The 14966-nt window shown below is 39.9% G+C and overlaps 2 protein-coding genes across 3 annotated transcripts in view; one reads left to right on the top strand and one right to left on the bottom strand.

Moving 5' to 3' along the window:
* dagla (diacylglycerol lipase, alpha) overlaps positions 1-8362 on the bottom strand; it is a 41195-nt gene extending 32833 nt beyond the window's left edge. The window contains exon 1 of one of the 2 annotated variants that reach the window (XM_080885628.1): positions 7118-8362. The gene's annotated coding sequence lies outside the window, so the exon portion shown is untranslated. The remainder of the gene's footprint in view (positions 1-7117) is intronic. The other variant, XM_080885629.1, reaches the window with a different exon arrangement.
* Positions 8363-13718: 5356 nt separating this feature from the next.
* polr2l (RNA polymerase II, I and III subunit L) lies at positions 13719-14935 on the top strand. Its single transcript, XM_080884072.1, has 3 exons — positions 13719-13867; positions 14321-14425; positions 14724-14935. Exons 2-3 carry the CDS (start codon positions 14331-14333, stop codon positions 14830-14832), a joined length of 204 nt encoding a protein of 67 aa, XP_080740198.1. The 5' UTR covers positions 13719-13867; positions 14321-14330; the 3' UTR covers positions 14833-14935.
* The last annotated feature ends 31 nt before the right edge of the window (positions 14936-14966 follow it).

The following is a 14966-nucleotide window of genomic DNA, read 5'->3' as shown; positions in this document are numbered from 1 at the left end:
TGGGTGAGTCACGAATACTGGACCTGAATCTAAAATCTGCACATACAGGAACCACAACATTCAGCACTGCTGCCCGTTCTTTGTTTTACAGAGAGCAAGTTGCTGGTTGGTATGACTATCAGCAGGTGTTTTAATATCCTCTTCCTCAAAGTGAGCCTGCTGCTGCAGCAGCATCAAGCCAAGTTGTGGCCCACAGCCCGCTGGTTAGAGGCCCTTTATTTTCTATCACACCCTCTCCCTGCGCAACCTCCCCATCTATCAACACTCTAACCAAGCTCAAGAACATTGAGTTCGTCAGGCAAGCGTCTCCTCACACAGAGGGATGAGAGCACAACTTACTGAGTGGTCTGAAAACAAACAGCTGAGAAATATTAATCCATTATGATCAGGAATACAATTCCCTGCTCTGAACCAAACATTTCTAACACCACTCACTCTTTTTTACAATAATAAATATTAAAAGTGGGAATCACCAGGTACCCTACATTACGATATTAATGCAATTTTTAACATATCTGGAGTACTGCAATAAGATATATTGTAATTTGTTATGTCTTTTCAACAGCAAATTACATCCTCAAAGTTAAACTGTTTCAACCAATGGGATAATTTTATCTCACTGCAGTTACTTTGTGCCACTAAATGAGACTGTCAAACATACCGACACTGCCACCAAAACCTGCCATAAATGTTGACATAAGACAGAGTCCGTCTGCAGTCAGTCTGTGACTCAATGGGGTCATGTGTTGGCAATCTGTCTGCATCTGTTTGCAAACCTCTGACAATCTCTCTGAGAGTGATTGCTGTGATTTCAAGTCAGATGTGATTGCTTGCAGAAAGATTACTTCCTATCAGGTGAAACGAGCCCTACTTTGTTACTTTATTTAATAAGAAATTGATATTTGGTGTCCTTGCATGGATTGTGAAACTATGCTGTATTGATTTTTTCTCCCACCCCTAATAAATATGAAAAACTTGAAAACTGACACTGACATATTCTGCAATCATACACTGTGTGCTTAAAAGGTCACTGTAAAAAAAAAAATATATATATATTTTTGCTGTTTTTATGCAGCTTGACTTTTCTTTTTTTTTTTTCCATAGTTATAGCAGTGCATGTTTTCAATGCATAAAAATGACGGCGAAATCTTTTTCATAATTATGTCCTCCAATTAGTGTTTAAATACACCATACTGAGCATACTGAGCCAGTCATGGACAGAACAGGAATAGGTTATGCTTCTGCTTAAAGGTTTACCTATTCACAGACACTGTGATACTTTGTGGTGTGAACACCAGTAGACCCTTAGTAACAGGTAACATTTGAACCAACAGAGCAAAAGCAGATTTTGGGTAAACCTATGAAATTACAACAAGCAAGTGAGCTTTTACAGGTTTTTACGGGTTTACACCTTTCTTAAGTCTAACGCTAAGAATGACGGGAAATTGGGAAGCTCTGCAGGTGTAGTAATCTATGTATTTTACATCATAACATCAGACAAAGATGGAACATGTTGTCAAGTGGGTGACACTACTTGATGCCAGTCTGGAACATGTTTCTTTTTTTGGGTGTCCATCCAAAACGGCAACAGACAGTAAATACACACTTTTGAGCGATAAACATAGTATCTAATTTTAATCCAAGTTTAGCCTGCTACTAAACTAACAGCTATGCACTATATTCAGTAATTAGTCCACTTTTCATATATTCACATGACATCTTTTGAACAGAATTGGGTTATGCGACTGGGGTTGCTTGAAAAGTTTACCTGTTAGCTTTTGGTGGGACGTGGGAGAGAGGAGAGGATCTAATGTGTATCCCAAAAAAAAAAAAAAAAAAAAAAAAAGGAGATTCCTGCTTTCACCTGAGGTCTGCATCCTCTAGGTACCTGAAATTCTCTGTAGCACGCACACAGTTTCTGCAGCAACTCCTCATCCATAGGATGTAAATATTCATGTGGCCCCTTCGGTTTCTGAATTAAAAATTTATATCTTTGAAGTAGATAAGAATATAAATGTTGTACATTCACAAAAGTGTGTCTGAAATTGTGACTGTACACACAAAATGTACAGGTATAATTTCTGTGACATTTGTGTGCCAATTATAAATGACGGAATTTCTTCCATAAGACATTATCTAGTGGAATTGCTTTCTAGACTGGACTGACTCACGTTAATGTTGTGTGATATTTCTGGGGTTATGTGTGAAAGGGTTATTTAACTAGTGCACCATTAAAGGGTGATCTATAATTAAAGACAGGCTCTGCGAGCACACAGTTGGGCATAGAGGCATGCAGCAGGTAGCTCGTTATGTCTTCAAAATCAATGGGAATGAGATAGAAAGGAGAAAAAATATATATATTTACTTGACTTGAGACAGACATGGCAGGCTGAAGAGAGTTTGGCATGTAGTGAGGTGTTGGGCACAGTTCTGCAGAGACAGGCTACTAAGAATGTCTACAGAAAATGCTGAGGTTATGCTGGGTTGGCATGACTATGTGACTGCGGCACATAACCAAATCTCTCCGTCTCCTTTGCTCGCTGTCATACATCCATCTGCTCCAGTCTCTCTCTTTTTCTGCCTGGGTCAGTGTTACACTCTGCTCAGATCAAGATTCTCTCCAGCGTTTGTCACATCCCTGGCTCTGCTGTCTCTAATGATCCCGTCTCTCCCCGTTCTGTCACACGACAGCACCACTCTGTCCATCCTAAAGAATCTCACCCTCTCTCTTTCTCATCTCCCCATCTTCATGCTCTCTCCTACCCACACACTCATTCAGTATTCATATTTTAGAGGACATTTATGAGCACCATTTTCGGTGCAGATGCACACGCATCTACATTTTCTCCTCCGGCCCTCCCCTTCACAACCCCTCCTCTTCCTTATCAAGCTAATCCAGATTCTGGTTTTGGTTTCGCGTTGCTCATCTTTTTTTAGACTGAAAGCCATGTGCCGCTCACTCCTACTCTCCCTCTGCCTCTTTCTCCATCTTTTTCTCCCACCGCCGCCCACTCAATCCCTTTCACCTCTTCCCACTCCATTTTCTCTTCTTCCACTTGATGTGATAGTATGTGCGCCGCAGATTGCATGCGTGTGTTTGTGTATACATGATGATGCTTTTATGTGTTTGTGTGTTCGGCTGGCAACATATGTGGTCTGCCAACCTGTCTGTGGCATGCTGCCACATACTATATACGAATGTGTTTTTCATCGTATGCGATCATATAGTGACTTCATCAATTCTCCCCATGCAACACTCTACTGCAGCCATAGCACTGTTGCATTTCTTGGGGAACATCAAATAGACGTTCTTCCACGTACTTCCACTGAACAGCTGTCTGATCACGGGTGCGGCTTGCAGATTTTGGAAAGCATACACGTCTGTTCGGAAGGGGACGCCGACAAACAACACCTGTCAGATAATCAATACTAGCTCATTTATGTGTGAATGTTTCCCTTTTATTTATGAGTTATTTGGACCGGCAACGATTCACAGTGAAGAAGATAAAACCTAAAATTCAGGCACATGCAAAGTATTACATATATAGCGGAGATAACAGGGACTTAAAATAGCAGATTTGAAAATGTTAATTGTGCTGGATCATTCGTGCACTTCCAATGCCATGTCAGGCAAATACACAGCGGTCACTGGAACACATTTCCAGCCTGTTGTGAACTACTGCAAGTTTCAGCTCATTTCAAAGAAAAGTATTCACTATTAAAATCCTGCCTTGTAGCATGATGTAGCCTAACAGGAAAATAAGTACCCTTTAATGCTGAAATGGACTCTTGACACACATGAGAAAATGAAACTCAATTTCAAGGGCCTATGGCATTATCATTTTGAGCTGAATATTTATAGCTCAACTAAAACTGTTCTGTTGCCCTCATTTAATTTCTCAGTTTAGGTGATTTGAGGAACTCGGCAGAAGTGTCTTGTTTAAACGTAAAATTTCACGCGCCGTAAATCCAAAAAACTTCCACTCAGTCTTCCTTTTATACAAGGTGTTTATCACAGCTCAGCCACAGCTACTGGCTTCTGACTCATGCACATGAACAAGTTATTTATGAAAAGCCAAACTTACAAGAATTTCAAAAAATGAAAATTAATCAAGACAGTCTAAAAAAACCTCAAAGATGCTTGTATATTTCATCATCAACTTCCAACTTCCAAGGACATTAACTCTATGACTTTACTGTCTACTTATCAATAACAGTGCCTTGATCTTTGTAACTCTGTTTAAAAGCATTACAATTAAATACCAGTAAAAAGACATACAGTTAACTGGTGAATTGCCTTTAGGTGTGAATGTGCATGTGAATGGTTTCTTTGTGTTACACGTTAATTATACTTCTGCATCCCATTGATGCCATAACTTACGTCATAACCGGATCCCAGTTTTAACCTTGAGTCTTTTAACTTCTACGTAACCTGACATGCATGTCCCAATAAATGTAATTACACGTTGGGTTGATGCGTAGCACAATGACTTGAATGGCGTGGATGGTTACAATATTGAGTTTCCAGTCACATTGTCAGTTAGGACGCAGCTTTCCCACAGAAGTTTAACTCAAGCTTTAGCCCAGCGACAGACTGGTAACTTGTCCAGGGTGAAGATGAATGGATGGATGGATTTGGCAGCTAGACTTGTCGGTAAACAGGTATTTTGCAGTGTGCCTACTATAATCCCTAATGGTAACAAACTGTACAGCACTGCTCTGTACAGAACATAAACGTTGCAGTGTGTTACTGTCAGCTGCTTTGGTTACCGTTACACTGTTTGCATTCCTACTGTAAACTCCAAAAATAAAATGTATTACTGTAAATGTCAACTGCACGTTCTCATCCTCCTCCTCTCCCTTAAGCTGTAACATTTGTCCGGTCTTCCTCCCCTCACCCCCTACCAGTCACGGGAGATGGCTGTCCCTTCTTGAGCCTGGTTTTGCTAGAGGGTTCTTCCTGTTAAAAGGGACTTTTACCTTCCCAATGTTCACCAAGTGATGGCTCAAAGGGGTAATTTGATTGTTGTACAGAAGTCCAAATCAGAAAGCATAAACGAGTAACAATATATCTACACCCTTGCAAAAAGATGCATTGATGCGGTCGATAATTAATGCTTTTTGTCATCTGCACTTCCATAAATACTGCCAAATGTTCTCCGTTGCTTTATCTAAAAGCCTTTTGACTCTTTAACTCGCTGTGAAAAACCAAACACCAGCATTAGACCTGTTACATCAGATTAAATTAATAAGTCTAGAGTGAAGACGAGAAGGCAGGCAGTTTTCTAGCACAAGAAGAGGTGACGTAACAGAAACTCTCGCAAAAACTGATGGGGAAAACAAAGAGACAACATATCCACCAGGACTCTGCTGGAGGCACTTGGTTTTCATTAGGAGAGAAGCCTCACAGGGACACCAGTGAATCAAGTGTTTACACTGGTGTTGATGCAGCCTGACATAGCCAGGAATGGCCTGACTGGCTTATTTTGCAAAAACACTTAGCTGTAGTTGATCTCAGGAAAACTAGCAATGAGCTTAAAAATGAATGAGAAGAAAAATAAAAAAATCTTCACCCTTACAAGATCTTCACGCAAAACCTAAATTAACTGGGTTTTCCCCTCCTTTCCTGTTTGTGTGAAGCTTTTCCACACCCTTTACAATCATGTATGTGTGCATGGAGGGTTAAGGTGGGGACGTGGACTACAATATTGATTAAATACATAAAGGATATGCAAGTTATAGGTGTAATGTAGGACCCTAGAGAACCCTGTCAGGGATATTCTGAATCAGAATGGGCCTTCAGAGGTTGACTGAATAGCACAGTAAAGGCAACATGTCTGTTAGCTTATTAGAGGGAAATTTGGGTATTTTGTTTTTATTTCGGACACATTATACAATTAAGCTGCAGCAGATGAAATCCTAATTCACGAATGCGGTTTAAAAAAAAAATTATTTTATTGTATTACTGGAAAGCGCTGGGTGAAACTTCCTTTGGGGATGGCTAAAAGCTTTTTTGGAGGAGGGTGCCAAAAATTCCTCTATGCAGTTTCCTGTGCAGAAATCATAAACGAAATGAGATATGTATGCATGGGTATAGTCCAGTACTTATCTGTGTGTCATAAACATGCCTCGCTGCAGCTCATAAACAACATATTAAGCACCTTAATATAAAACCAAAGACCACAACAGATCTTGACAACAGTGAGTGCCACTGTATGAGTAATAACCAACATTTCCTGCTCTCATCTCTTGTTTTGTTCAAATACTGTGTCATTCTCTTAAACCAGCATATTGCTATTTTTCAGGCATTTGTTATCCACTTTGGGACAGCCTGACATTCTCCTTACACCCTGCGGTCATCTTTCATCCATCGTGGCTTCATAAAGGCAGAGCACTTTGAGTGGGCATGAAAATATAGATAGAAAAGAGAAAAGCATGGATCCACAACTGGAAGTCGTGAGAAAAGAAGGGCCCAAATTAGCTGTGAAATATTCAGTGTGAATGATAAAGAGGTGTGACAGTCCCCATTACTGTCACTGTGCCAGGTCCCTTTTTTTGCAGGGAAGCGTGCAAGCATAAAGTCTGGATAATGTACTGGTCAGGCTTTAAAGCCTTGTTGGAAAGGCTCCTCTGTAGTAATGTTAAAGAACAGGGGATTGATGAGTTACCTACTAAATGAGGAGACAAACACCACAGAGTAAAGAGGTCTTCTGCACTACTTATTCTTGTAAATTGTGAAAAAAAAAACTGCCATTATTTTCCTGTGTGATTTCTAACAAATAAAGGTGAAACACACAAGAATAAAAAGCACTCACACCGCTGTTAGCTGATGTTTGTATTTTGCTCCAGCACCTTAACGTGTGATTCCAACAAGTCGATCACCATCAGTGGCAGTAGTACCCAGTCTCATGCAATCAGGACAGCTGCTTGAGGTGACATCCTGCCGCCCCAGCAAATGAGGATACGGCCTAAGAAATGTGCCTCAAACAGCGCTAAGACGTGGATTTAAAAGCCGGGTCACGCTGGCCGTGTCGTGGCGGGCTTTGCTGCCCTGCGTGTGCATATAACTAAAGGCGGCTTTACAGTCAAGTCTCATCCGTTTGCTGCTACTGCTCACCTGTGTTTTGACGATGCCTTGCCAAGACCCACTGCATCGGTTCCGCTCTCTTTTCCATATCCTTGCGACTGTCGACCCGCCTCAGGCTCGTCGTCCCCGACACCGGTTGAAGGTTGGGGGCTGGATGAACACTCAAACGCCTCACCGATGGAATTAAAATAACCGTGCAGACGTCATTACAACAGAAGGATGAATGGACCCAGAGACATCAAAGACCGGGAGCTTCCTCGGTTACCTCCCGGCTGTCAGGCAATCCTGAGACGCACAGTCGAAGCTGTAATTAATCACACGGCCGTTTTGAAAGCGCTGGAAACTGGCGGCTCGGCTCTCCGCTTAATTGCAACACGTCGTCGGCTGTGGTGGTCGTTTTCACGTCCGAGCTCTGCATGACTATTTCGATCCATGAAAGAGAATTACAGTCCCCTGGGATTAGCGAACATATCGAGCCCTTCGGGTTTCACGTTGTTGTTTGTAGCTTGTGTGTGTATGTGCCAACAGCCGGACAACTCCCGAATCCCGACACGGACGGCAGCAGTTCCCGAGAATCTAGCCCATCCCCTAGGATATTTTCCCACCGAAAAACGCGTACGAATTGGCTATTCCCCTTCCGTGTTTGGCTGCGCAAACCCAGGGCAGCTTTATGTTTACGCACACCTGACTCGTCCCCCCCCCTTTTTTTTTTTTTTTTTTTTAGTAAATGGCAGACCACAGACTCCGTGGAGGTGCTGTGGAGAAAGGGCGCCACCGGTGGTTTGTGAATTATCAGCAAACGTTTTCAAAGAGAGCGGTGCTTTTTTTTTTTTTTTTTTTTCTTTTCTTTCAGAGGTTGCCGCTCCCCTTTGTGATGTCATCTAGAAAGACCCAGGGGGAGATCCGACAGTGATTTCTTTTTTCTTTTCTGTTTTGTTTTGTTCGCTCAGTTCATAGTTTGAGCAAGCTTTTCAGCTCTGCGCGCGATTCACAGCAAGAAACAACAGAAACGTCAACTTATTGAAGTGGGAACGGTTGTTCTGCGCATGCACGCTTTCTCACACTCGGTGACGACACTGGGATACATGGATAAACGCCGTTAATAATTTATTTTGCATGACATCATGACCCAATTCCCCCACCCATTTTTCCCCTCATATGACGTGCTCCTTGCAGATAATAAATCAAATCCATATTGTGTAAGAAGATCTGGATATGTAATAAAAAATTTCCTTTTGGGTTGTGCGCGTGTGTGTCGTCAGCTGGTACGGACCGGTAGCCTCTTAATTTGCAAGTTACTATCTTGAGATATCACTTTGGTCTTTGGATCGACATATAAATGGCGTCGGGGCTGCTGCACATCTTGCCGTGGTCTTGAAAAGAAGAAATAAATGCGAAAATCCTCGTGAGAACAAAGAGCCATTGCAGCCACAGGACTTCACTTTTACATGGAAAAGTGAACCAAGAGCTGAGCACTGGGACGTTTTTTTTTTTTTTTTAAACAAACATCTAAAAAAAAGAAGCTTTTAGAAAAAAAAAATTCTTTTTGTTTCAACTTCAAAATCTGTATCTGCGCACACACACACATGCAAACGTTTGTCCAGTGTTATGTAACTATGATGTAACCAAAAGAAATCAGATATTTAGAATATAAAATATATTTAGAATAAAGAATATGTTATACATTTTAATAAATGTATATTTATATAATTTATTTTATTATTGTAATTATTTGTTAATGTATTTATTGTTCATGTACCCAGTGACGCTAAAGCCTTGATTTTCCGCTTTAATTTGGAGGATGTTGCCTTTACGTTATGAATAGCGTCTCTAGCCTACGTCACTCTACTCTTACGTCTTATAGGTTGGGTAAAAGGTTAATAATTGATGGCCATACTGTCAACGACATACCAATACACCCCCGAAATCCTGTAAGATTAAAGTCAGCTCCTTTTATCCACAGAAACTGTTTTATTTGCAGTTAGCTGTCTGATTATCGACAGATAATTAAAAAAAATGCTTCTAAACGAAAAAACAAGTTATTTTAATGTATTAGCCTGTATTTGACTAGTTTAATGATCACAGTAATATAAACTCGATAAATAATGAAGGAAATCCCATTTATTTAGCCGATAATAAGACAGCGGGTCTGTGCTTGCGCAATAATCTCAAAAAGACGTGATCCAGGAGTCGACTCCCCCTAATTTGAGCACCTGATGGTACGTCCCAGTTTCTCGTCCTCTCCCTCTCATTTTCCTGCCGTCTGCTTTCTGCGTCCTCCATCTCTCCGCTGTCTCCCACCTTCCTACGTTAAGGACATTCAACTTTTGCCGTGTTTTCTGTACCACCCGTTATCCCTGTAATATATATATAGTGCTGCTGGATAGGTAGGTGAAAACTATATTTCCTCTATTAGATATTTCCTGTATAACAGGGGACTTTTTTGTTAAGCTGCGTCCAACATGCATTTTGTAATATTGAAGCTGAATAATGCGTTCTTTTAGTCTTGTCTTGTATTTATTCCTCTTCGTTTGTTCTAATTAGCATTTTCCCTGATTTCCTCTGTTGCAGTGACTGTACTCCTTATTTCTTTCCTCCATCTTGTCCTACATTTATAGCACAAATGACTCATGCGGGCTTTACAGAATAGAGAACAAGGAGGGGAAAAAAGATAAAATCTTCATGTTGCATTTCCACTATAGGCTCTTCTCACGGTCAAAGGAGTAAAGATTAAAGCCTTACATCAGCTCTGCAGATGCAATGCTTTCCTCCCCCCTTGCCTCCATTATAAAGCTAGAAGATTGTCCCATGAAAAACCTTAACATAGGACGCTTCTGTGGCTTCTTTTTCCTTCAGTGGGAGATCGTGTCACAGGAGATGTCACCAAAATAAACAATTTCGAGCCCCTATAAGCACCAGAGCATTCCTATCAATGTCATATTTCCAAGGTCACATTTAAGGCCCTATCGCCTCACGACTGCTTCACTGCTGTAAGGTGAATCCATGATTATCAGGTGGTCTTTCATATGCCAGTGGCTTTACACTCAACAGAGCATATGACATGATGTCTGAGCCCAGTTTAGAGGGATAATCTGGCAATGTCTGTTTGCTGTCTTTTTTTTTTTTCCTCAGTGAAGCAGCACAGAGCTGACCTTATAAAGTATCCTGTGACCAGACCACACCTCTGTCTCAGAGCTGATGGAAGCCAAAGGCAAGCCTGGGACTTCAGCTCCAAAGGCAGCACCTAAAGTGGAGAAAAAGGAGCCGGCTGCCCCACGCAAGTCTGACCCTGCCCCTGCAGCTCCTGAGCCGGAGCATCGCCCTCCTGCGCAGGATGGAGCAGCGGAAACAGAGACAGCAGCAGCAGGTGACGAAGCTGCAGCCTCCGGCACAGACTCTCTGGAACACCTGAAGCCCTTTCTTATTGGTGGGGCCGTTATTGCTGCGGGAGCCATTTTGCTCGGAGTATTGCTACTGGCGAGGAGAAATTAAAACCAAATCATTATCTGAAGTTGGGGTATTTATTGGTTGATGACTTAGATGGTCGCTGCTGATTGGTTCACAGACTATCATGATAAAGATTGGGGACTTTTTCTTTTTGTTTTTTTTAGCCCTGCTTTCACTTGTAGTGAATCAACTCATTTGATTTCCGATCAAGGCTGTATATGGAGCATAATTACACATATTATATGCATGAATTTGCTACAATACTGCATCTGAAGTGTAATTATATAATTATAAAAAACACACTCAAAAAAACCTTACGCCGAGCTAAAAACCTGAACTCTTAAAGGTAGCTTATTCAGCTGCTTTGTCTGGTTTAATCTAATTTGAACAAATATTGACAAAAATGTTTAAATATTTGTACATTCTTGCACCAGAAATGAGCTTGGTTCACTTTGCTAAAAGAAACACGTGAAGCCTCAAATCATAATATTGAACCTTTGAAATATGAATAGCAGCTATCAGAGTTCTAGGTTTTTACTTTACTTTAAAATGAGACTGTTGGAAGAGAAGAGCAGAGAATAGCTGGGATTGTGCACTGTGGTGTATTGAAACTACTCTGGCTAAATCATTGATAGCCTAATGGAAGGTACTGAGTTCCTCTATTAGTATAGAGCGTATGAGACATCGAACTGGCGAACACAAGCAAGTACAACACAATAAAAATTCAGAGAGAACACATAAGTATGCAGGGGTCGAGGAATGGCACATGAAGGGTCGTTGGATGTAAAATATGTATACTGTGGACCAGAGTATAATAGTGCAGTTATTTATTATTGTAGAATAAGCAGATTTATTTTACTGTCAAATTATATCACAAATCAATAACCTTTCGTGTCTTACACAGCAGCTGCAGTCATGCTGTTTCAATCTGTTTACATCTTACAGTAGATGTTTAGCTGTAGCAGGCTGAACAGCCATTAGAGTTGTGTATCAGGTTAAAAGCCTGCTGCCAAAACATGATAGTTATTTCTGTCCTCCCTCTGCCCCTCTTATGTTTTCTAAACCTTGTCAACCTCATTTAGGAATTAGTAATGAGAGCATCCCGAATACTCTTATACAATGAAAGTGTGGTGTGCATGAACTATTGTTCTATAGTTGGATAGAACTGTAGTTTAATCAAAAGGGAAAAAAGCAGTCTCGGTTTTTGTTCCTGCACTCATTAACTTGTACAGCTGTACACATTATTTCCAACTCACATTGCAAAGCTCATGGGGGGGATTGTCCCCCGTTCCATAAGTAGATGCATAAGACAGTTCTAACACATATTTAACTTTAAGGATATGTATACATTTTACACATTACTGGCCATTAACATTGTGCTAACACTCAGCACTCATCACTACACTTAGCACCCCAAGCATGTCCAAAACATAGATGGCCTATGCCAACACTGAAACAAACTTCACCTTACATTGTACAATACAGTGTACCAAAAAAAAAAGAAGAAGAAGAAAATTCCTATTTTCATAATCTCAACAGCGTATAAATGCAATAATTCAGATAGGACTCCTCATTTAGCACACGTGCGGTAGCAAGTTAAATTATATAAACATTGTCATAATGTGTGATGTTAGTGATGGAAATGATGGCGATGTTACATACGATGATAATGAGGGTGATGGTATGCTGTGGTATAGTATGGTGGCTGTAATGATAGTATTGATGGTTATGATATATTTTTTTATATATTTATAACATATTTACCTTATGCACCCTCCCCTTAGCTCCCAAACTTCTTAATGTGTAAAAAGAAAGTGAAACCCAACTTTATTAAAGGTAGTGAACCAACCCAAGTGAGTATGTCTTTAATCACAACTTCAGCTTTAAATGGGTTATAAATGATACCCAGTTTCATCTGAACTTTATATTTACATGTCTATTAAAAATCAACAACAACATTGTTTATTTATGATGGCATAGTTGAACCTTTTCTACTTATGTATATGTATGTGTGTGTGTATATATATATATATATATATCTATATATATATATACACACACACACACACACACACACACACACACACACACACACACACACACACACTAACTTCTGGTTGACTTAATTTTACTTTCTGTATTCTGTGATTTGTGATATTTACTACTATAATTTATTATTTTTGTATTTAGTTATTATTTGAATTTTATTCAGTTATTTGTCACAACAAAGTTTATAGTTCACCATGAATGTATCAGACTGCATCAGGTGTCCAGGAACGTCTTTAATCACTCTTTTATTACCCCTTTTGAGGCACATTTCATGTAAAGTATTAGGGTGTATTGTTGGTGTCAGGGTGTATTGTTATGTAATTCATTTTTACTCCATAATCAATATCTGCTGGCCCACGGAAACCATTATTGTGGTCAGGTCTACTTTGCTCAACACGTCCTCCCAGAAGGATGTTTCGTTAATGTGACATAAGATGTAGTTATACCGCTGAGAAGTATTGTGTCTGTTTTTAAGGCATCTGCAGTTTGCTCTATAGTTAGTGTGACAGCTTGCTTTCTGCTGAGTCAACTTTATGGTCATTTTTAGAGCTGTACTTATGTGATGCCAATGCTATATGTGAGATTTTCATAGCTTGGCTGCTGCTTTTCTATCATTTTGCCAATGAACAATTTACATGTATTATTAATAATATGGAAGCTATAAGGGTACATAGAAACTGAATTCTCTCCTAATATCTCCATAGGTCTCTCTTATTAATGTGTGTGTACAAGATAATTTACTAGAAAAGTGATATGTATGTCTAATTTTATTCGTACAAAGATGCGTTATAATGAAAAGAAACACCTACTCAAGCTTTTCGTTTTACCTCTAAATGTCATAAAATTAAATTCACTCCGCTATTGCAGATGAACAAAGGATAACCATCAGCAGGGAGGCAACACATTTCCACACATGAAGTAAATTCTCTTATTTGCACAAGATATTTTCCACATCACTTGTTCATAGATATAAATATTAAGTCCATACAGTTTAGGCTTTTTTTTTTTAATTTATAACTTAGCGATAATTCTAAATGTAGTTAACCTTTACCCATGCTACATCTCTCCGAGAAGTTTTGTGAAATTTTTCTAGATTATTTTTTTCCCCCGGATCTTGATGAAAAACAGTGAGGCCGAAGTAGTCCTTTATTTTGAAAGATTCTAACAGGAAGTCTTCTTGTTGTTGCGGTTGGAGAAAGCAAAGCTAGCAGTTACAACTTCTCCGGTGTTTGTTTCTCTCAGAAGACCATAACTTGTGTACTTTAGCGAACGATAGTGGCAACGGTGAGTAAATAAAACGTGACCTTTTGCTTTTTGTGGTAAACAACCAACACTGCGATTCGCAACATGTTAAAGCAGCTAAAGTTTTATGCTAAGCGCGTGGTTACGCATGCTGAAATGGCTAGCTAGGTGTTTTGTTCAATTAATTTGATAACTGCTCCTGAAAAAACACGCACAGATACAAAAAATATCAATAAACAACGCACAGGTAAACACCGTTTGGGTTTATCACCTTGCATAATTTATAGTTGTCTTAGCTACACACCAAAGATACAGTATTAGCATAATAGTGACGCTAGCTAGCTCGGAATTAGCCGGGCACCTACTAATACTTTCAAGTTAAACTTATCGTCGTTTTTCGTAGATCTACGAAAACAAAATTGGGTCGTTAACATCACATACGTGTTTGATACGTAATTTTATTGGGTAAGTTGAGCACCAGGTCTCTATTCACAGGTGTCTAAACATGATCATCCCTGTACGGTGCTTCACGTGTGGCAAGATTGTTGGTAACAAATGGGAAGCATACCTTGGTCTTCTTCAAGCCGAGTACACAGAGGGGTAAGACTAATACATTCTGTTTTGTTCCACTGACATTGCCTCTTAAATTGTAAGTAACTGTTGTATTATGGCAACACAACTTAGTAGCAGTGCAATCGCTGCACATTGAACTTTTTTCGTTTGTAGAAGTTGAGTGGTTTGAAGTCAGCTTGAAAATTAGTTGATGGATTAAGTGAATCATAATTTCATGAGGCCATTTAGACCATTTTCCTCAGTGTGTTCAGTAATGTCCATGTACTTATTCATTCAGGATATCATGCATTAGCTCTGACATTACTTGTTCTTCTTCCTTCTCAAGTGACGCCCTGGATGCCCTGGGACTGAAGAGGTACTGCTGCAGGAGGATGCTTCTTTCTCACGTGGATCTTATTGAGAAATTGCTGAATTATGCGCCATTGGAGAAATGAAAACTAGAAGAACTGTTTGGACTTTGTGCAGGCTGAAGTTTTGAGCGTTTGTGTTATTAATGTGATGCATTTTTCTAAATAAAAGCTGTTGATGGCATTGCTACATGTGCTTATACCTTTGCTGTCTTGTGTAG

Source organism: Rhamphochromis sp. 'chilingali' (genome assembly GCF_963969265.1).
Source record: "Rhamphochromis sp. 'chilingali' genome assembly, chromosome: 6".
NCBI classification, from domain to species: domain Eukaryota; kingdom Metazoa; phylum Chordata; class Actinopteri; order Cichliformes; family Cichlidae; genus Rhamphochromis; species Rhamphochromis sp. 'chilingali'.
This window is presented reverse-complemented; position numbering and strand designations above follow the sequence as displayed.

Coding starts and splice junctions, on each gene's coding strand:
- polr2l (XM_080884072.1), top strand. CDS start 14,331: ATGATCATCCCTGTACGGTGCTTCACGTGTGGCAAGATTGTTGGTAAC. Junction 14,426..14,723: donor CAAGCCGAGTACACAGAGGG/GTAAGACTAATA, acceptor TTCCTTCTCAAG/TGACGCCCTGGATGCCCTGG.